This window comes from Penicillium samsonianum (assembly GCF_028829775.1).
Source record: "Penicillium samsonianum strain IBT 33392 chromosome Unknown utg000004l_segment0_segment0, whole genome shotgun sequence".
Classification (NCBI taxonomy): domain Eukaryota; kingdom Fungi; phylum Ascomycota; class Eurotiomycetes; order Eurotiales; family Aspergillaceae; genus Penicillium; species Penicillium samsonianum.
Window position 1 is genome coordinate 3,922,101 of NW_026643262.1, and position 20,671 is coordinate 3,942,771.

At 48.6% G+C, this 20,671-nt stretch overlaps 8 protein-coding genes across 8 annotated transcripts; 5 read left to right on the forward strand and 3 right to left on the reverse strand.

Annotated features, from left to right (window-relative positions):
• Nucleotides 1-1,283: 1,283 nt before the first annotated feature.
• N7471_008416 (NAD(P)/FAD-dependent oxidoreductase) lies at nt 1,284-2,823 on the reverse strand (the record flags this gene model as incomplete). Its single annotated transcript, XM_057281135.1, has 4 exons — nt 1,284-1,552; nt 1,609-2,179; nt 2,237-2,526; nt 2,583-2,823. 4 exons carry the CDS (start codon nt 2,821-2,823, stop codon nt 1,284-1,286), a joined length of 1,371 nt encoding a protein of 456 aa, XP_057135395.1.
• A 675-nt stretch (nt 2,824-3,498) lies between these two features.
• Nucleotides 3,499-5,088, forward strand: N7471_008417 (uncharacterized protein; the record flags this gene model as incomplete). The annotated part of the gene is made up of 1 exon (XM_057281136.1): nt 3,499-5,088. One exon carries the CDS (start codon nt 3,499-3,501, stop codon nt 5,086-5,088), a length of 1,590 nt encoding a protein of 529 aa, XP_057135396.1.
• Nucleotides 5,089-5,452: 364 nt separating this feature from the next.
• On the forward strand, nt 5,453-7,184 carry sld2 (the record flags this gene model as incomplete). Its single annotated transcript, XM_057281137.1, has 2 exons — nt 5,453-5,603; nt 5,680-7,184. The coding sequence occupies 2 exons, from the start codon at nt 5,453-5,455 to the stop codon at nt 7,182-7,184; spliced, it is 1,656 nt and encodes a 551-aa protein (XP_057135397.1).
• Nucleotides 7,185-9,843: 2,659 nt separating this feature from the next.
• N7471_008419 (SNF2-related protein) lies at nt 9,844-10,371 on the forward strand (the record flags this gene model as incomplete). Its single annotated transcript, XM_057281138.1, has 3 exons — nt 9,844-9,846; nt 9,927-10,034; nt 10,111-10,371. 3 exons carry the CDS (start codon nt 9,844-9,846, stop codon nt 10,369-10,371), a joined length of 372 nt encoding a protein of 123 aa, XP_057135398.1.
• Nucleotides 10,372-10,946: 575 nt separating this feature from the next.
• Nucleotides 10,947-12,035, reverse strand: N7471_008420 (RING finger domain protein; the record flags this gene model as incomplete). Its single annotated transcript, XM_057281139.1, has 2 exons — nt 10,947-11,776; nt 11,834-12,035. The coding sequence occupies 2 exons, from the start codon at nt 12,033-12,035 to the stop codon at nt 10,947-10,949; spliced, it is 1,032 nt and encodes a 343-aa protein (XP_057135399.1).
• Nucleotides 12,036-12,225: 190 nt separating this feature from the next.
• On the forward strand, nt 12,226-14,184 carry N7471_008421 (rRNA 2'-O-methyltransferase fibrillarin-like protein; the record flags this gene model as incomplete). The annotated part of the gene is made up of 5 exons (XM_057281140.1): nt 12,226-12,370; nt 12,431-12,478; nt 12,538-12,719; nt 12,776-13,044; nt 13,107-14,184. The coding sequence occupies 5 exons, from the start codon at nt 12,226-12,228 to the stop codon at nt 14,182-14,184; spliced, it is 1,722 nt and encodes a 573-aa protein (XP_057135400.1).
• Nucleotides 14,185-14,435: 251 nt separating this feature from the next.
• On the reverse strand, nt 14,436-16,268 carry N7471_008422 (GMC family oxidoreductase; the record flags this gene model as incomplete). Its single annotated transcript, XM_057281141.1, has 1 exon — nt 14,436-16,268. The coding sequence occupies one exon, from the start codon at nt 16,266-16,268 to the stop codon at nt 14,436-14,438; it is 1,833 nt and encodes a 610-aa protein (XP_057135401.1).
• Nucleotides 16,269-17,767: 1,499 nt separating this feature from the next.
• On the forward strand, nt 17,768-19,210 carry N7471_008423 (FAD linked oxidase N-terminal; the record flags this gene model as incomplete). The annotated part of the gene is made up of 1 exon (XM_057281142.1): nt 17,768-19,210. The coding sequence occupies one exon, from the start codon at nt 17,768-17,770 to the stop codon at nt 19,208-19,210; it is 1,443 nt and encodes a 480-aa protein (XP_057135402.1).
• Nucleotides 19,211-20,671: the final 1,461 nt, after the last annotated feature.

Sequence of the window (20,671 nt, forward strand, 5' to 3'; positions counted from 1 at the left end):
GAATGACGGCTGTAGACACTGCTCAAAATCACGCACCACTTCCATTGAAAGTGTCTCCGGGTCTCCCCTTATTTGCTGGCGATACAAAGACATTTCTGCCATTATTCTAAACACCGATGCCAGTGTTGTGCCGTTGTATGTTTCTTGGTCCCACCAAACTGTCCCGTGCTCTATCTGTGTCCAGATTTCAGCGGGAAAGCAAGGAGCTCGGTCATCCAGCAGAGCCTTTGTAAGGTCTGTGGATGCGAACTCTGATAATAGCATAGTGATGTCCTTTTGACCCATTTTAATAAGAGCTGTGAAGCCTCCGAGATGATCAACGATTGCTTGGACGCCCACGTGGTGACTTGCCGTCGATGCAGATTGATGACCACATTCAATAAAGCCGTCCAGAAAATAGAGCAGAAACACTGCAACCAGCAGAGGCGAAAGCGATGTGTGATTGGAATTATTATTTCGAAGCTGCTCCCTGACTGAAGCCAGGCAGCTCATTCTTTTATCAAACGGCGCGCTCACCGTGCTACTCCCAGCCTCATCCCGCAGTATGCGATGCGCCTCGGCCAATTCACACACAGCCAGAAGTACCGGTTGAAATTCCATGGCTAGAGGTATGGGTGATGGGCAAGGATGAGCCGCAGTGGTGAAAAGAGGCCATACAGCGAATTGAAAGTATTCAAGGGCCTTGAGGTCTCCAACGGCCAAGGTATTCTCTTTTAACTGCATATTGAGGCTCATCAATGGGGACTGGTACATGGTCAGGCTTTGTGTTGTCGGTGGGGTCTTTTTCCACCTGATCAAAAGCTTGTCGTAACAGCACTTTGCCCCAGACGAAACACATCTCTGGCATAAGGGCTTCCCAAGATCGCATTTCACCCGGCGTTGTTTGCACGGCCAACATGAGCCTTGAACTGTACGCTCACGTTTTGGGGGCATGGTTGTACAGTTGTCATTGTGGTAGAATATGAAGGAAGTTGAGACAAAAAGGGGAGTATCTTAATGTTGGGAACCTTGGAAGGTCTTAGCCAAGATAACCGAAGAAGCGGAGACGCGAAACTATGATAAGAAACTGCGGGGGGCACATGATTACGTCATGTGATTACCCCACGTGGAAGGCACGTGCACCATGTTTATCTTCCCCTGGATTCTCAAGGTCACACGAAGTATATTTCCAAGTAACTATGTTTTGATGCACACATCGCGACTATATCTCTACATTTTACACCGGACCATTTTATTAGATGAAATAATAAGAAAACGGAGACTGTTATTTTCATCAGGCGATATTACAGTCGAGCACTGGACTTGTCAACTTCTCCCGCCGTCTCAAGTATGTCATTCCTGTCTTTCTCAAGGCGAGCCTGAGTAGTCTCAAAGATCTTTGGGATCCCAGATTCAGCGAATGGAATCCCCTCTGAGACCATGGCTGCAATACCCTTACCAGAAAGCCATGCCTGCGGCATTCCATGGCCAGTGAACCCAGCAATGATAAACTGGCCTTTTTTCCCGGGGACATGTCCAATATGAGGCAAAGAATCCGTGGAGTAACCCATAACTAGCAAAACGTCATATCAGCATATTTCCACAATAGAGGTGTTCGGGTAGACATACTTCCAGTCCAAATCTGATCCACATATGCACCGCTTTCCTCCCAGCCGTGGAAGTTTCGTTGCATATAACCGTCAAAATACTCCTTGGCAGACTCTATCATTTCATTGTCGTTGGCGTTATTGTACCAATCTCCCGTGTTCCGGTAGTATTTGCTCCAAGCACCACCGACAATCACGCTTCCATCTTCACGAGGGATGAGATAGTCAAATTCACTCCATGACCATCGGAGAGTGTATGTTTCGGTAAGCCTCTTCACTGGGCGAGTTGGAACTATTCTGCAACAGACTCCACGCACTGGAACAATCTTGTTCGAGTACATAGGAAGAACAGCCGATGTGTAAGCATTGCTGGCGAAAACAACGTGTCGCGCTTTGATAGCGCCCCGTGGTGTGTCCACAGTCCATCGGCCTGAGGTGTCTTTGTCTGATGAGATATTCTGTGCTGGAGTGTGGGTATAAAGTTTTGCTCCTTGTTCGACACAGCGGCCAAGAATGTGGAGGACCAATTTGTAGGGCCAGATATGGCCCGCTTCATAGCTAAAACAGCCCTGGGCTCCCTTGACACGAGACCTCTAAAGAAAATTAATTAGTCTTCTATCCCAATGGCCTTCGAGGTTGGAAGAACGTACCGCTTCCGCCTCTCTTTGATCAGAGAAGCTGACCCGTTCAGCCGATTTGACGCCAATGCCTGGCAAACGATCGAAGCTAGATTTGACCTTTTTGCATTCTTTGGGATTTAACTGGACATCAATTGCCTCGGTCACAACTAGGTCGCAATCAATTTTTTCGAACTTCACAAGGTTGCTAATTGCATCGACGTGAGATCGCTCGAACTCAGCTACTTCTTGAGCCAGTTCCGGGCCATACTCTGCGGCAAGTTGACTGATGAAGCTGTATGGATCTGGTTTTAAATGACCACCTAGTTGTATTGCGTCAGGCGTGATGGTAGATAATCACCACGAGTAGATGGCTTACCATTTCGACCCGTTGCCCCAGAGCATGCTTGACGCGCCTCTAGTATGGTCACTCTTGGTCGATTGAGTCCTTTATGCTGTTGCAGGAGATGATACGCAACTGATGCACCCGATATTCCAGCTCCAATAATTACAACGTCTGATTCTGTTGGCACGGATTTGGACGACACATAGTCGTCAAGTTGGTGCAGTTGAGTCCTCCACCAGGATGGCAGGGCATGTTGAGCTGGCATGGCGGCCATTTCTGTGCGTAGTTTTGGATTTCAAGGATAAGAATTGTAATAAGATAGAAGAGGGAGAGGAATGGTGGAACAGTAAAGTACGAAGAACAAAAGCGAGTGCAATTTATAGTCGACAGACGAGGTCCAAAATATGTTGCAGATTTGCCCTATGCATAATCAAGCAATAGCGACGATCATTTCGATATTTCTTTTCGTTGGTCAATTTACTTGCCAGATTTGCAATGTCTACGACCTCGCGCTAGCAAGGTTTGTTTTAGCGGCTTAGCAGGTTTGGACGAAACAGGCAAGTCTGGAGTCCAAATAACGTAATTTGGGAAGAGAGTTTGCGGGGTTGCCCCATAACCACGGTAATCCGTACGTAAACTTGGAAGGTTTGAAAGTTGTCCCGGATAAGGAGCCGAGCCGCAGGTACTAGGCAATATTATCCTCCAATGAACGTCCTTATTGCCCCTATCTTCTATAACAACATTTGAAGGTGAAGGTTCCAGACATCAGATCTGCCTAGTGCCTCCTTAGACAGAATTAGGAATGTAGATTGGCCAAAATGTGGCAACATTAATAAAAGTAAGAAATGCGGGTCTATATATATTTTGGGGTTTTGCCAACATGTCTATATGTTGTAGCTCTCCATTCTTCTCTGCTTCCAACTTCATACAACGATACAAACCACCCAACATGGATGAAGAGAAATCCTCCACCATGGAAAAGTCCGGTTCGGGTCACATAGCCACCCACGACGACGATGGTCTTGGTACAATGGGCCATGTACAATCTCTGTCGCGAAAGTTCAGTCCATGGAGCATGCTAGCCCTCTCATTCAGCGTGCTCGGAACCTGGGCGACTTTTGCAGTTGATCTCTCCAACGGCTTAACAAATGGAGGACCTATCACGATTCTATACGGCCTCCTTCTTGTCACGTTCTGCAATCTCTGTGTGGCTCTTTCTTTGGGAGAGCTGTGTAGTAGCATGCCCACTGCATTAGGACAAGCCTACTGGGTCTCCCGCATCTGGAGATCGTCGTTGGGTCGTTTTGTGTCTTATTCCTGCGCTTGGATCAATATGTTTGGGTGGTGGACTCTTGCTGCCTCACAAAATGCATTCATGACAGAGATTATACTTGGAATGAAGACTATATCCGATGAAAATTGGACCGGAACAAGTCTGGGATGGTTGAAGTTTGTGATTTACTTTTCTATCACCATGCTGATGACGTTCTCGAATGTCGTTGCCTGTCGCAAAGACTGGATTCTTCGTTGGTTCAATAATCTCGTTGGGGCTTGGTTTGGAGGGGAGTTTATTCTTTTCTCTCTCGCTATACTCATTGCAGTTGGTGTCAAGGACGACCTATCATTTCAACCCTCTTCGTTCGTCTTCGGGCGATGGATCAACGATACAGCGTGGAGTGATGGCGTTGCCTGGTTCATAGGCCTCGTGCAGTCCGCTTATGGTTTGACAGCTTTTGATGCGGTGATTCATCTGATCGAGGAACTTCCATCTCCCCAGAAGAATGGCCCGCGAGTTCTTTGGCTTTCGATCATATCGGGTGCAACCTCGGGCGGTATTTTCATGATCGTCTGCCTTTTTTGTATTCAAAACCTGGAGACTGTTTTAGAACCCGCCTCAGGACTACCTTTTGTGGAGCTTGTGAGGCAGACTGTCGGACCTCAAGGCACAGTCGCACTTTTCACTATCTTTGTATTCAACATGCTGGGCCAAGGCGTCAGCATTACGACAACTGCTTCTCGTTTGACGTGGGGATTTGCACGTGATGGTGGCCTCCCATTCAGCACCTATCTGACGCATGTCGATACTTACTGGAACGTGCCAGCACGGGCGCTCTGGGCTCAAGGTGCGATCATCTCTTTAGTGGGCGTTCTATACTTCTTCACAGAGGCTGCTGTGGAAGCAGTAGTCAGTGTCTCCACAATTGCTTTGACTATATCATATGCGCTGCCAATATTTGCAGTTGTGGCTTTTGGAATGTCTGATATTCCGCTTGGAACATTTTCTCTTGGACGTCTGCGTCCTGCCATCAACTGGATTGGACTTATATACTGTTGTGTTACTACAGTATTTTTCTTCTTTCCTGGGAGCCCACATCCTCGAGTTATCACAATGAACTGGGCGATTGCAGTCTTTGGAGCGATGCTGCTTGTTGCAATTGGGTTTTGGTTTACCAAAGGGAAACGCACATATTTGCGAACAGAGGGTGCCTTGGGAGAGGTACTTCGCGCTGCCCAATTGGAAATTCTAGATACTGCGTGACTTACAATTAGTACACCTTCACCTTAATAAAGAATCTCGAAGGAAGAAAAAAAGTAGTCTCTTTGATTGAGTCACGTCATCCTTCCTGCAGGGGCCATGCCAATCTTCTCTGTATGTTTTCAGTTGATCATATCCCCCGAAGGGCGGATTATCCATACTTAGAGTTCAATATAACCCCACTTTGTGGCATGAAGCACACCGCCTTCCTGTTTGGGGAAGAAACATAGTAGTTATGGCAAAATTAGACCGCCTACTAGTTTGGTCCGATGTTCGTTAATTAGTTCGCGTCGCGTGACGCGCATCGATCGATTTACGACCAGACTGCTCTTCTTCCAGGTTGTCTCGTACCACATACAATGCAACAATGGCCGACAACGTTCTTACTTCTAGTGCTGAGGTCGGCGCCCAAGCTATCAATGTTCGCGCAGAATTGAAAACATGGGAGAAAGCCTTTGCTTCAGCCAATGGGGGTCGCAAGGCCGGACGCGATGACATCAAACAAAACGCGGATATCGGTAGGTCAAGGTTCTCGTGCAGCGTGATATTTGAAAGGCATAAATCACTAATTCAAAATCTTCTTCAATGCAATAGCCGCTAAATACAAAGAATACAGTCGCCTCAAGGCTCTTGAAGCATCTCTAAGCCGGCGCGAAAACAGTCGACAGGAGCCAAATGAAAGTCACTCTAAAAAGCGGAAACATGCATCTCCCCCCGGTCAGGATAGTGCATATCTTCAAGTCACACCCCGCAAAGCGTCTAGAGGACTCTTTGCAACTCCATCCAACAATCGCACCAAGCACCACCCTGCACAGCTCGATCCATATGACTCGCCATCGACTCTTCGTAGACTCTTTAGTCCCAGTACACATCGCCAAGCACCGTCACCGTTCAAGGCTGCAATTGGGCCTACGCCCCAGCGTGATGGAAAGACATTGGGCCTGTTCGACATGTTATCTGAATCTGGTGGGAGTGGTGGAACGCCTTCCACTACAAGAAAAACGAATAACCTAGCTGCCGCGTTCCGAACACCATCCAAAAGAAGGCCCGTGGCCACAATTCCCGAGGCCCTGGAGGAAGAGCCTCAGCAGGAGACGCCCAGGCTTGCGCGAACCCCGGCGTCTGAGACCAAGCAGTTCTATCTTGCAAATCTATTCGCAACTCCGACCACAATGCGTTATGCCGCCATGGTGGAAGCGGACGATAACGCAGATGCACAGAAGACAAATTCGCTAAACCCGGCGCTTGAAATATCACCCCAAGAAGCGCAGTCTGGGACACCATCTTTCCTCCGTCGCTCCAACTCTGGTCGATATCCCCCACCCAGTGCAAAGCATGATGGTCCAGGACTCAGTCCTATTGTTTCGCGCAAGCCGCAAAGATTTGCCAGCAAGGGGCTAACGCATTTGGTCCAAGGACTGCGGGACATGGAGGAGGATCGTATGGAAGACGACTGGGATGTGATGCGCGAGATGGAGGAAGAGGCAGAGGCGGAAGAAGCTGCCAAGATCCAAGTTGAGGACAGTCAAGGACCAGACGTGAACCGGAAGTACAAGAAGAAGGGACAGAAGCGGACGACGCGACGAGTGATTATGAGGCCGGTTATCCATCAGCCGAAGGCCAAATCAAACCCAGTCCCTGCAACAAAAGAGGACTGGGAAGACGAGGATGATGTTGCAGCAGTTCCGGAAACGCAACAGCCACCTTCTGCTAATGACGGCTGGGACGATGTCCCGAGTGACATTGAACGGGCGGACAAGGCCGCTTCCCTTCATACCATGTCGGAGCCCGAACTTGATACCGAAGCCGAGTTTGATCCAGACTCGGATGATGATCCCGAATTTGGAGAACAGCCAAAGTCTGTTGCCAGACCAAAGACTTTCTCGGAGAGAATCAAGGAAGCTGTTTCGTCCGCTGCTGCTGCGAAGCCACAGGAACAAGAGCCCCTGGGCAAGCCTCCGAATAAGCCTTCCGAGGCTGCTGAAGCAAAGAAACCTCGTGCCCGGAAGATCAATGCCCAAGCTCATGCGAACTATCGATCAATAAGCATCAACAGAGGAGGTTCCTCGCGGGGTAGGGGGCGTTTCCGCCGGAAGTAAGAAACGGGCAACCCTGCTTGTTTTTCATGAAGTGACGACTACATTCATCCATTCTTATTTAGCATACATAGCACCTTCCATTTCAGATATTTATAGCGTCTTCACACCCTCGAGCTCTCCACCCTACCTGACCAGACCCGAGAATTATGTATTAAACATTTGAAGCAATTCGAACAATAGTAACTGTTCAATTACCGAGCAGATCGTAAAGTCAATGCACCGAAAAATAAAATCTTCGTCTTGGTTGAACTGCTGAAGTACATTTGAACCTTTTCGTCGATCAAAACATTTAAGGTGCGTAGTAGAGCCTCCGATGAGCATGCGTCAAGAACTTTTAGTCCGTTGTTGACCCGTTAGTCAAGTTAACGGCGGTTGTCTGGAGCTAATCTACACGGGGACTATTGGAACTTTTGATGCCCCAGATAGCTATAGCGGAAACCACAGTGGAAGTTGTCGGTTCGGGTCCATTGAGTCGGGGACTTTGGACGGATGCCCTGGCAACCTAGGCCTCCGAGTGATGAGGACCAGCATAGTATCTCGAACCACGGTGGAGCCTAAAAATCTGACCTGCTGTTCTACCTAATATTGATCAACCTGTTCGTTGGAATTACACTGGTTTATGGCGACTGGACTCGTCCACAAAAGCCAGGTGGGATGAAACCAGTGTGGAAAATTCAATTTTATCCTAACGCTTTCGTTCTTATAAGTTCTAATTTTGCGGGGTTTTCCCTCTAGGGAGAGTTGCTTTGCGATCAACCGATTGAGGAACGAGTCTTCCAAATAACGCAAGTTTTTACGTGTCTGTCAAAATGGAGGTTCAAGATTGGCCTTTTTAGGAGGCGATCACTGGGAGCTTCCAGTATAGAAAGTTTTCTCGGTCATCTTCGCCTAGTGCGTATCGACGGAGTTGGAATACTCTCAAACTGCTCTATGTTCGAACGGAAGATGGTTTGTCGTCTACACCTTACGGTTATAGCAATGCAGGTCATCGTATAATTGCTGCTCAGTATATCATATATCAACCAAATTTCCAATCGCTCCGGCTGTGGAGCGATGGCAGATGCTAGCCAAATGGTTTTAGTGCTTGGTATTATCTGCGTTACTTACGCGGAGTCTCCAGTTTTGGCTCTCCGTCATGTTCTCTAAACCCGGTCTCTAGGTACCTCAATCCACTAGGCTTGTCTATGTACCAAGTCAATGCCAAAGACAGTATAACAGTGTATTAAGCGAGATCAACCCTATCCGTATATTCTTGCATCAATATCATCCTCTATGCGCCGTAAGATAGATGCAGGTAACATGCTAGCGAAATAACCATACCTTATTATACTTAATTTAAACTATATCGTCCAACCATCTCTAAAGGTCAGATATATCACCAATGGTATGGATTCAAGGTTATATCCATGGGCAGGCAATTTGAGGCTACCGCCTCAGGCAAACAGGGGGGGTTCCTTCCTCCTGGACGATTGTTGATGTTGCCATTTTCGTAAACTTCGTAGACTGCGCCGACATGAAAACAAGAACCAAGACCCTCCTCGCACACAACTCTTTATTTTCCCTATCTACAGACACATTCCCATTTTGGTCTCTGTTTTTGCTGTTTCTACTGTCAGTTTCTTCTTTAAGAGGAAAACAATGTGGAAACTCGCCTTGGCTATGGGTTTTCCCTTCGTGGCCATGCCCCGGTAAGCAAGAAGAAGGGTTTGGGAGGATTGTACACCTGTCGCTTTCCACTCGTGTCCCATTCTCCTCTCATATATGTCCCTCTTCTGTTAATGTCTCCACAACCGAATGTCTGATGGATCCTTCTGGGTTGTGATACTGACCACCGTCCATAGCCGGCGTCATGCGTAAAGGCCCCTCGATGTTAACGATCTTGAATGCGTGGTAGTGTAAGTTACGCAAAGGGCACGAAGCTTGATATATCACGTTTCGAGTTGAAAAAACTCGGGGCATCGGACAGGATGGAGTAGCCTCATCTAGGCTCAACATTTGGGTGTCAAACACCATCTATCCCCGTAAGATCCCCCCTCGTAGAGAGACCTTTACCGTATGATGAAGTGGTGCTGACTATATTGATTTAGTCGCGTGTTGCCGCTGCCTACAGGATATACAGCTCCAGCACGGCCCTGGTAGCCGATATTTGTTGCTCAAGGGTTTAAGTCTGGATATTCAGCTAGACCACGAGATTGTTATGCGCGAAGCCCTTCCATGTGGGTTATGATACATCATCAATACACAACAGATTTTGCATCTGATTTGTGAACAAGTCGAGCAAAGCAACAGTTAAGATTTCGTCCTTGCATTCGCCCAGCGGATAGTGCTCAATCAATACGAGATATGAAGTTATGGCGCACTCGTCGATATGTTTTTGCGTCGGATCAAACCATGGAATCGCAGCCAATGTGCGATTGGATTTTTTTGACATGAGACCTTTCAAGTCAAGGCTCAATGGTACTCCCGTCACGACGCAACTGCTGTGTTGCTCGGGGAGCAGGCCACTGGGACAACTGATACTCCTATGTCCATGGACTAAGCACAGATGGTGAAGAGGTCCGATTCCTGCGAATTAATCCACAAAGTCAGGTAAGTGGTGAAGCCATTTAATGCTTAAAGATCTAGCTGGCTAATTCGTTCGAAGTGGACAAAGGTGGTCATGGTGAAAAAGCCAGACAATGATAGGAGAAATCAAGAGCCACAAACCGTGACCCTGCTGGCTGATTGCGAAGATCAGCCTAGGAGTTCGCCTATATCCCACCTCAATCGACTCATGATGCCTTGTTAGTGTTCTCCCGTTGCCTACGTGAACAGCTCCTCTCCAAGCGAAAGGTGGTAGACAAGCTTGATGTCAGTATGCAAATGTGCCAGCAAAACCAGGCATATCGAAGATCCTGTCCCTACTATTGCTGATGTACTTGGCTAGAAGGATACCGCTAATATCTACCGTCTTCTCTCCAATGACGGCCCAGAGACCTGGAACATTGTCATCGAGTTCTACCATTATCGTGATGATGAGTTTGGGTTTGCCGACTCCATAGAGTCTCTCCAGATCTTCGTTCATGCTCGCCTTCTAAATACTCGCCGGCTCTCCTTGCTAATCCGGCTTACGGCCTCTCCTCTCCCCACATCGAACCTAGCAAGGTCTTTAACCTTCGCGCCCTCTGGTATGGACGCCGAATGCTAGTACGCTCCCATTCATAATGCGAGAGGCTGTTTCCATATCTCCCTACACTTATAAAAACGCTCAAAGGACGTGTCAATGGAGGATGATCCTAGGGCTATTGTTTCAGGAAGCCCAGTGTTGGAGCGGTTTTATGTCCAACCTGCCACGCCGAGCCGCCCAGACCATAGCTGCACTAAGGCATACCCCACACTCCTCCCCCCCGTTGTTTTCAAACCAGCCTTTTGATAGGACGGTGCGACTGTGTGCAAGGTCTGACATTATAATTTCAAATAGCTTCGGACAGCACTGAGTGACTCGCTCCCCCGCATTCAGAGGGCCAGCCTATGGCCCGTTTAACCGGATGGCTCTGTTGATGATTGACGTTTCCTCGTCTCTAGCATTTCATGAACGACTCGGTGTGCAAGCGCTGGGTGGATGGGGACTTGATCAAGCCTATGATCTAAATTCGTGTTGGGATTTAGTACTTTATCGACTTTCAATGTATAATAATAACCAGAGATTGATTAACTATTTCCTTAAGACAAGTATCAAAGTTGTAAATGTAATATCTTCTATCTTCATGTTAAGCTGCATGTCTAATATGGATTATATCGCTGTTGAGCCTGCTGCAGTCGCCTGGAACGATCAATCGCCTCTTGGGACCTGGACCTGTATGGTCTTCGGGACCTCTGTGACCTACTCCGATTGTTCACAGGAGTTGGTCTACGACCCGGGCCATCGGAATCCCTATATCCTCCGTCAGACGCACTCCGCGGAGTATTCGAGTACTGAACATGACGATCCCAATCCTCCAAGGAATTGTACGGACTCCTGAGCCACGCCTGTAACTCGTGGAGGAATAGACAGGCATTCTCGCGGCCGATGAAATCACGCAACAGCTCCTCCGCCTGTCCAGCACTGCCTTTGAGATCGACCGTGCGCAAGATAGCGATGACATATTCCAGCAGAAACTCGGCATTGTTCGCCCTGCGATTCTCCAGTCGTTGAGGGCCAGGGCGCGGGACCTGGTGAGATGTGCGCTCTTCATGCTCTGGTTCCGGATACAGGAAAGAAAAGACTCGTAGTTCGCGGCGGATCCATTTCCGAGAACGCGAAACAAGCTCCTCATCACGACTGAAGAGCTCTGGAGTCAGTTCTCGATACTGAGACAACCGATTGGATCCGACTCGCATGGAGTATGTTTGGTTACGATAGACATTGCGCCGGAATTCGAGAGGGTCATCTGGCTGTGGTCGCGGCAGGGGCGGAGGACGTCGCCCTCCTCGTGGGCCATAGCGATCAACAGGGCGGGATCGAGCAGCGGTTGGAGGTACCGGGACTTTTGCGCTCGGGGGCGGGAGCTTGTATAGCTTCGGACCGTGTGTGGCGTTTAGTTCATATTGCACTGCTGTCAACTCGATTTTACCTGTCAAATCGTCAGTCCGGTACATTCAGCAGTATGTGTGTCCAAGGATATTCTTACATAGCGGGCATTTTGGTTGCTGCTCGATCCAACTGACAAGGCAAAGGAAGTCGAAGTTGGCATGGTGGCATGGCTGTGCCACACACGGCTCGGTGATGGTGTCTAGGCAAATGACACAAGGATTTGCGGCCTCGTTCTCCTCATCAGCTACCTCTTTAAGAGTCCGCTGGAGGATTTCCTGTCGCAATTCGACATCATCCATACAGGCGACATGCCAGGGGTGGGTTTGTAGGAGTTTCGTTCCTTAAGTCACGTTTGTCACGTTTATCGCGTTCTGGGCGGCAAAACCGATTTCTCGGGAGCTCCGTCACCGCGCCTGCTCGTTTTGCGACTTCAACTCTCTTTCTTTCCCAACCATGCGCTAACATCATATCTCTCCTTTACCTGATAGAATGCGGTCTGCCAAAGCGGTCGTCTCAGAGAAACTTGCGCGCTTCGGTTCTGCTGCCAATATGTCGTACACAGGCGGGATTCATCGCCCGCCGCATACCATCACCTCACTGCGGCGCTGGTCGATTGTGAACAAGGAGTTGCCAGGTTCGATCTCATTACGGTCCATTGCCCTGCCATGATGCTAACAACACTTTTGTTTTTCAGCTGTTCCTCAAATTCGCGCAATTCACGTCTACGATTTCGACAACACCTGTGAGCATATGCAAACCTAGGATGGTCCGACACTCGACCACTAACATCTGCACTCCCAGTATTTCTAAGTCCTTTACCAAACCCACAATTATGGCATGGCTCCTCAATCGGTTTCCTTCAAACCAATGATAGTTTCGCAACTGGAGGATGGTGGCACGACCCCAACATTCTCGCCGCTACAGGAAAAGGCATAGAGATAGAAGAGCCTCGCAAATGGGAAGGCTGGTGGAATGAGCAAATTGTGTGCCATCTATCGTATATTACATCTTCGGGGCGTTTTCAACTGACTTTTTGAAGCTTAGTTTGGTTCGGAATAGCATGGAGCAGAAAGATGCGCTCACGGTGTTGCTGACCGGTCGAAGTGAGGCCGGCTTTTCAGACATCATCAAGCGGATGGTCGCTAGTCAAAACCTTGAATTCGACCTAATTGGTCTCAAGCCCGAAGTTGGTCCAAATGGTCAACGGTTTGCGACCACAATGAGCTTCAAACAGAACTTCCTTGAGGATCTTGTTTTCACTTACGAGCAGGCTGCGGAAATCCGCGTCTACGAGGACCGTGTCAGGCAGTAAGTCCGCTGACAATCGAGTTGGAGAATCTGAGCATATTAAGGTACTAACCTTCTACCAGTGTGAAAGGGTTCCGAGACTTCTTTGAGGGACTGAACAGAGACCTTCAAAGTGGACCCGCTACCGCGCGGATGCCCGTCCTTGCTGAAGTCATCCAGGTAACTGAGGGCTGCACATACCTTGACCCCGTAACTGAGACTGCTGAGGTGCAGCGCATGGTCAATGCCCACAACCTCACACTGCGCAACCCTGCTTTGAACGTAACCAAGAGCCGCTGTGGACGGATGTATATCAAGCGTGTCGTCTTCTACACTGGATATCTGGTTTCTCCCGAGGTTTCAAACAGCATGACGCAGAATTTGCTGGCTCCACTGCTCCCCCCAGGGCTTGCTGAATCAAATGACCTGAAGTACATGGCTAACAGCATCCTAATCACCCCACGCCCAGCGCCCCGTTCAATCCTGGACAAGGTTGGAGGTATGGGCAAGAAACTAAAGTGGCAGGTTACCGGAACCGGAAACCTGGAGAACAAGATATGGGCAGCCCGCGTGGCGCCTATCCCAGCAACGGAAGCATATCACACGGAGAACCCACTGCCAATTGTAGTACTGGCTGTTCGCAAAGGTGCTCGTCTCATCGATGCAGGGAAGATCCAAAACTGGCATCCCATTCCGGCTGACAGAGCCATGACATTTGAGACTGTGATCGGCGAGAAGGTTGTCCTACGAGTTGAAGACAGCGGAGAACTTCGCCAGGGAGAGCAACCCATGAACAGGAGTCAAAAGAGACGCTTCCAGCAGGAGGATGAGGATGTCGTCTGGCCTCAAAACAACGGCTTTGACGCCCCATCTCATGGTCGCGGCAACTACCCCTCCTCTCAGCGCGGCGGGGGTGACGGACGCCACCAATATGACGATAGTCCGCGAGGAAGAGGAGCTCATCGTGGTCGTGGCCGAGGTGCCGGACGTGGACGCGGTAACAACACCCGAGGCCGTGGCCGAGGTCGTGGTCGAGGTGAATACTACCAGTACAGGTCACTGGATGACCATAGCGGTGGACACGATGGGCAAAACGACGGCAAGAATGGACACAATGGTGGCGGAGGTGCAGGCAGAGGGGGTTACTCTATGGACTATTGATATTGAACCTGTATTCGGGGTCTCCAAAACCGCAGTTTCGGAAGGCTGGTCCACAGCTGGTCTCCAGCATTATCTGTAACTTTATGGTTTTTTATTATGTTCAAGGTCGGCTTGCATTGAAAACTTCTACTATGTAGTCTCTTAACTAGAAAGAATTACAGCGATATGACAACTTCGACGCCATCGGGAATTACATTCGGGCCATATAGCCAGTTCCCCGTCGCATAATGATCGATCTTAAACTTCGGTCATCAGTGCTTCGCAGACTTGGCATGGAAGTCTGCCAAAACTGCATCAGAAATCTTCAAAGCCATAGCGTAGAAGACAGTCATGACGTGGGAAGACACTTGAGTCGGCGGGATCGAGCCGTCAACCACGCGAAGGCCCTCGACACCATACACTCGAGCTGCGGAATCAACAACCCCACCAAGCTCCTTTGCCATCATCGAGCAGGTGCCGACAGCGTGCCAGTTGGCGCGGAAGTTCTGCTTGACATAATCCACCCACTGGTCCAAGTCGGCATCGTAGGCCAATTTGGGGCCAGGTGTAGTCTCGCCATCAAAGTAGGTCTGCATACCACCCGTGTTGGAAATCTCGCGCGCAAGCTTCGAGCCAGCAGCTTGGCCAAGAAGGTCCAGCTCGTTCATAAAGAACTTAGGGTCGTAGGCAAAGCGGCGCAGGTAGGGGTCGTTGCCCTGGATATGCACGGAACCACGGGTGAATGGAATGAGATCCCATAGATCAAAGTTGATCTTGCCCGAAGTATCGAGGAACAGCTCCATGTAGGCAACTTCGTCATTGACCAACCAGTCACGATAGTTCTGATACTGGATCTCAAGAGCAGTCACATTATGGAAACCTCCTCGGGCAACAGTCTCAGTAGCCCACTGGTGCAACTTGGTGTTGAGTAATTCGTGAGCCTGAGGAGCGTAATCTCCAAATGTCTCATTGAAAGTAGCGAAGTAGATGGCCTGACCTTGACCATTGCCGGAGGGTTTGGTACGGGAGCCCACGGTAGTGGTGGTTTGATCCTGCATGTTGAGACCGACAGGGAGATCAACAATCTGCTTAACACCGGCGGCATCGAGTGCAGACTTTAAGCCAATACCGGAGTATTCTAGGATTCGTGGGGAGACAGCAGAGCCGGCGGCTAACAATACCTCGTGGTTGGCGTATACATTGAAATTCACTTTCTTGTTGGTGCCGAAATTTACACCAACGGCTTTGTGACCAGAACCAGCGGTTTGGTTGATAAGGACTTTTCCAACAAACTGACCCGTCAGAACCTGCAGATTAGGGCGCTTGTAGTTGGGCAGAAGCCATTCACGTGCAGCATCCGAGCGAATCTGGTCTTTGTGGAGCGCATTGGGAATCATAGAAACACCGCGAGGGTCCCCACAGTGGAAGTCTAGCTGGGTAGGAACACCACGTCCCTTGGTGGAATCCATGAGAGTCTTGATTATGGGAGAATAAGCCTCTCCGGTGTTGCGGGGCCCAGCATGGACAGTGCCGTTCGTTCCGTGGCAGGCAGGATTATAGTAGTGACCAGCGGCAATCTCGACCTCATTCGGAGGACGGGAGAGCTCGACCTCCTTCATGTATGGGAACAAGTTGTCCCAGTTCCAGCCCTTGTTGCCGAACACATTCTCCCAAGAATCGATCTGGGCTTTGTGGGGGCGTGTCCAGGAGCCACCATTGATCAAAGTTGATCCTCCAAGACCATTGCCGGATCGAATGTTCTCGGTGCGGCTATCGGTTGCATGAGGAACGATTTCATAGGCGTGGTCAACAGTGGTGCCAAAAATGTCTCCGTAGGCTTCCAGATCCTCGATGATGGCTCCGTCGGCGGACTCATAAAAGCCGTTTTCAATGACCAGGACCTTGATGTTGGGGTCCTCAGTCAGCTTGGCTGCAATGGTCAGGCCTGTCAAACCACCTCCCGCAATTATGTAGTCAACAGTCTTGCCGGCGACCTGGTTAGGATCAGAAAGAAGACTGGACTGGACATCGATCTGTTCGGAGGGTAGGTAGCTATGGGATGCGGCCGCAGAGATAAGAAAGCAGGAGAGGATTAGAGAGTTCATCTCGAGGGATAATCTCTAATGGAAGAAAGAGAAAGAAGAAAGAAGTCCTGAATCGGTTGCTATACAGTAAAAAGTTCTCGAAGACTGAGAGGGCGAGAATATATAAATTTATTCCTACATACACATAAAGCTTCGATTAGAGGATCGTCGATCGTGTACAAAGAACCGGAGATTGAAACGGGTGTGTTCGTCGGCTTCATTTGTCGGAGGTAATATAAATGTGGGCTATTGGATATACGTACACAAGGACGAGGAGCATAATAAGCGGAGCTACTGTCAATCATACACCTGCGCATGTACATTGTAGGACCTTGTTGTCAAACGATATGTACACATGTATTCTCTAGACCCTGGGGTCCAATAGCCCAGAAGCAACCTTGCCAAGTTCTTCACCGGTACCTTGGGTTTGGACAATAAGGAAGGACAAGACGGGCCTTGATTGCTAACACTTAAGGTCCAGGCGCTTTACGAGGTGCTAATAGTAAAGACCCGTGTATCTCACTAGGCCCAGAAGCAACCTTGCCAAGTTCTTCATCGGCAATTGGGCTTGGACAATAAGGAAGGACTGGACGGGCTATGATTGCTAACACTTAAGGCCCCGGCGCTTTACGAGGTGCCAAGTCTGCCAAGTCTGCCATATGGTGATCGATAAGGATTAGGTTGGATCAACCCAAATCCGCTTTCTCGGTGTATCGAAATGCGCCAATCTCGGAAATATTATGGTCTTGAATTGAGTTTGATAGCCACAAGTGGACACTTGGGACACGATTTTTACCCAATTACCAATCTTGGAAGTACAGTTGAAGTGCCACTTCGTATGCCACAGTAATTAAGATCATCATAGCATGATGACCTCATTTTGATTTTTTATCTGATCCGAGAGCAAACCAAGGGACGCAGTGGGGACGGTCCCGAGAAAACCTTGGTGGACTGACACACAACATCATTCTTTACTTACCTAGGTAGTTAAATCAGTATAGTGTGTTCGAATTTCCTCGCTGACTATGTTTAATGCCCTATATTATATTCGAAGCTCAAGTCGAACATACCTGCATACCAAAAAAGACAAGTTGCAATGGCAAATAATGCCATATATTTTGTACATCTTTTATTCTCAACTTCCCGCTACGCGGGTCCCTATCCACCCGTTTGATCGACGATAACTCAATAACAGGCGACACGGATCAAAATGCTCCAGTGGAAAGGCAAAATTTTCTCTAGAGTGGATTATCTTATCAATCTATTAGCCATAAAGTGGGCATGTTTGAGAAGATGAGCGAAATCGGATGTATATAACTTGCCTTCGCTCTCCTTTCTCGTTCGGACCACCTTCTTTTCAGCGCGTACACAAGTTCCCTCAATCATTATTATTGTGAGAATTTATCTTATGAGACGATCTTGTTTATAGTTCAAGCATTCCTATTCCTGTGAGTCTTTCATCCGATTTCTCTCGCGTGCCATATAGTTTGCTGACATTAAGAGGTTCCATAGATTCCAAAATGCTTGGCCCTAAGCTGGCTCTCTTGCTGTTGCTGCTGCACGCAGGGTTTGGCTCCGCCTACCGCTGGTACAACTGGCAGTTTGAGGTCACTTGCGAGTCTGACGCCTACATTGCTCCTCAGAATGAGAATGCTACTGCCAAGTTCCTCAAGGGGCAGTACCACCAGGGCTCCCATATCAAAGTTGTTGGCAATGGTCATGGATTTGGTAACCTCACTACCTGTGTCGACAATACTCTCACTGAGAAGCCCACCTATATCGTTTCCCTCACCAATCTGAAGAGCCTGAATATCGATAAGAAGAATCTCACCGTCACCTTTGGTGCCGGCTGGGATGTCGATGACCTTATCCAAGAGCTGAAGGCCAACGGCCTATCCTTTAGCAATCTTGGTGTTGAGCGTGTTCAGAACTTTGTGGGTGCCGCCTCCACTGGCACTCACGGTTCTGGATCCAACCTCGGTAATATCGCAACCCAGATCATTGGGCTGCGTGTGTTGGACTCGCAGGGAAACCTCCGTGTCATCGACGAGAAGAACAACGCAGAAGAACTGAAGGCTTTCCGTATCAGCCTTGGCGCCCTCGGTTTAATCACGGAGTTGACTATCAAGGTCCAGCCTACCCAACTCCTGAAGAAGACCACCAAGGTCTTGAATGCCACTTCCGACTACTCGAAGATGTACAAGGAGCTTGCGCAACTGTACAAGGATCACGACCGTATGACTGTTTGGGGTCCTCACTTCGACTGGGAGGAAAAATCTCAGAGCTGGGCCCTCGAGCCTACCTACTTCCTCTCTTACTGGGAGCCGACCGACTATACCGGTGTTCGCAACTGCACTCTCAATTACTGCGCCAACGGCTGCGGTGACTGCAAGAAGGAGTACATTTGCTACGACGAAGTCACTGACGCCGCTTCCTGCTCTCCTCAAGGTGTCTGTTCCCGAGGCTTCTACGCCGAGATCGAGCACTTCCTTCCTATTGAGCAGTACGCAGAAGCTGCCACCAACTACACCATCTTCCAACAGGCCCAGACGTCGCGCATGAAGGCTCCCTATAACAAGCAGATGGTCATCCAGCACCGTACCCTCAAGGGTGACGATACATATCTGTCCCCTGTCAACACCTATAACCTTGGCCCCGAGTCTAGCGGTGTTTTTGCCATCATCGAGATTGACTGGATCCAAGAATATAACAACTTCACCACTCTCTGGCAGAACCAAGAATTGGCCCACGAATTCCTCCCTCACTTTGGTGAAACCTACAACGTTCGCTCCCATTGGAACAAAATGAGTGCTCCTAATGCCACCTACACCCGGGAGAAATTCCCGAAGCTGCCTGAGTTCTTGGCCATCCAGAAGCGTCAGGATCCCAAGTGCCAGTTTGTCAACGAATTCCTGGTTCAGCAGCTTGGCATTACCCGCTGCGCGGACTATATCTCTCTGTAGGATGTGATACAAGTGGTCTGAAGCACTGTTTGTTTTGTTTTGTTTTGTTTTGTTTGTTTTTGTTTTATTTCTGTGGGTGAGGTGGTGGTCAATATGTCAAAGGGATGGCAAACACCTTTCCCACCCCAACTTCTGTCCTAGGAGTTGCTTGAACAAAATCGGTTATTGAATGAGCTTTGTGTTGGCCTGGTGCCAACCCTCAGTTCATTTCATAGCTATATATTCAAGAGGGGAACGCTCTAGGCAGTATGCTCTCTGGCATACGGGTCGATTCAGCACTCGTAACTCAGCATAATACCCACCGGGGCATACAAAGAGACCTGGGACGTCAGTCCAAGAAGTGAATTCAGAGAGGTGTAGGAGCGTGTCTTGCCAATCTGTAACTATCTGCTACTTTATAACCTCTGTACATCAATGCTTACTTAACAAAACTGCAAAAAGAATAAAAGGAAGGACAGGCAAGGCTAATACGTAGTGAGGACTATGTCCCCCACTACAATATGTAGCTTCATAATTCATTCATCACCATCCTGTTTCCCTTCCGAGCGATTGCTCAATAATTTGAAGATACAATTTCAGCCTTAGTGTCTTGAGACTGGTTAAATCTATTTCTGTAAACTCACCTGGCAGTGACACACGGTACGTATAGCTGCATACACACGATGCAGTAGCAACTGGGAAGGCTCTCTTAGCCCATGAGAGCATGCAATTTGCCGCTACCCTAGTCAGTATCCAAAACGGCAGCCAGGGCTAGAATGCAACTGAAATACGGACAAGCCGGATCAATTGATGAATGTCGAATGAAACATTATTCTCGCCACAAGCACCTTTTATATCATTTTTGAGCTACGTACCTGGACGACCGTCGCTGAAATACTAGATAACTATAAATTATAAGAGATGTTTAAAGAGCTACTATATAAGTTGTTCTCACTTTCACTTCACTTTCACTTCACTTTAATCTTATTTCCGCCTTATCTTTATCTAATCTTTACTTCTACCCGTGGTCCCATGGATCTATATTTTCTAACACCGCGCATACTGCAATTACTGCAACTAGGCAGTTGAGCATGAAATGGACGTCAGGCTACATGCGCATGAGAAACACGTCTTGAAACTTAGTAGAGTACAAAGTATTGATGTTTGATGTAGCTAGTGTTTGCTTTACGCTCATTACCTTACAGGTCAGGCCTTCCTGGCGAAGAGGTGAGGAACAATGCATACCAGAAAGGATAGTGCAAGATCCCTGGATTTCTGAAACTATAGAATACAGAGAGAATAACATATGACAACCTGGATACCAAACACAGTGGATTTAGGGGGCATCGGACCATCGCGGTCAACAGAGGTTGCGTAGATTCAACGGCGGCCTGCATATTCAAGCCAGTTGACAATGAGATGTGGGCGCTGTAACAAATTTATCCTGCATAACACGGGACTCTGCTTCTCAACACTTCCTTT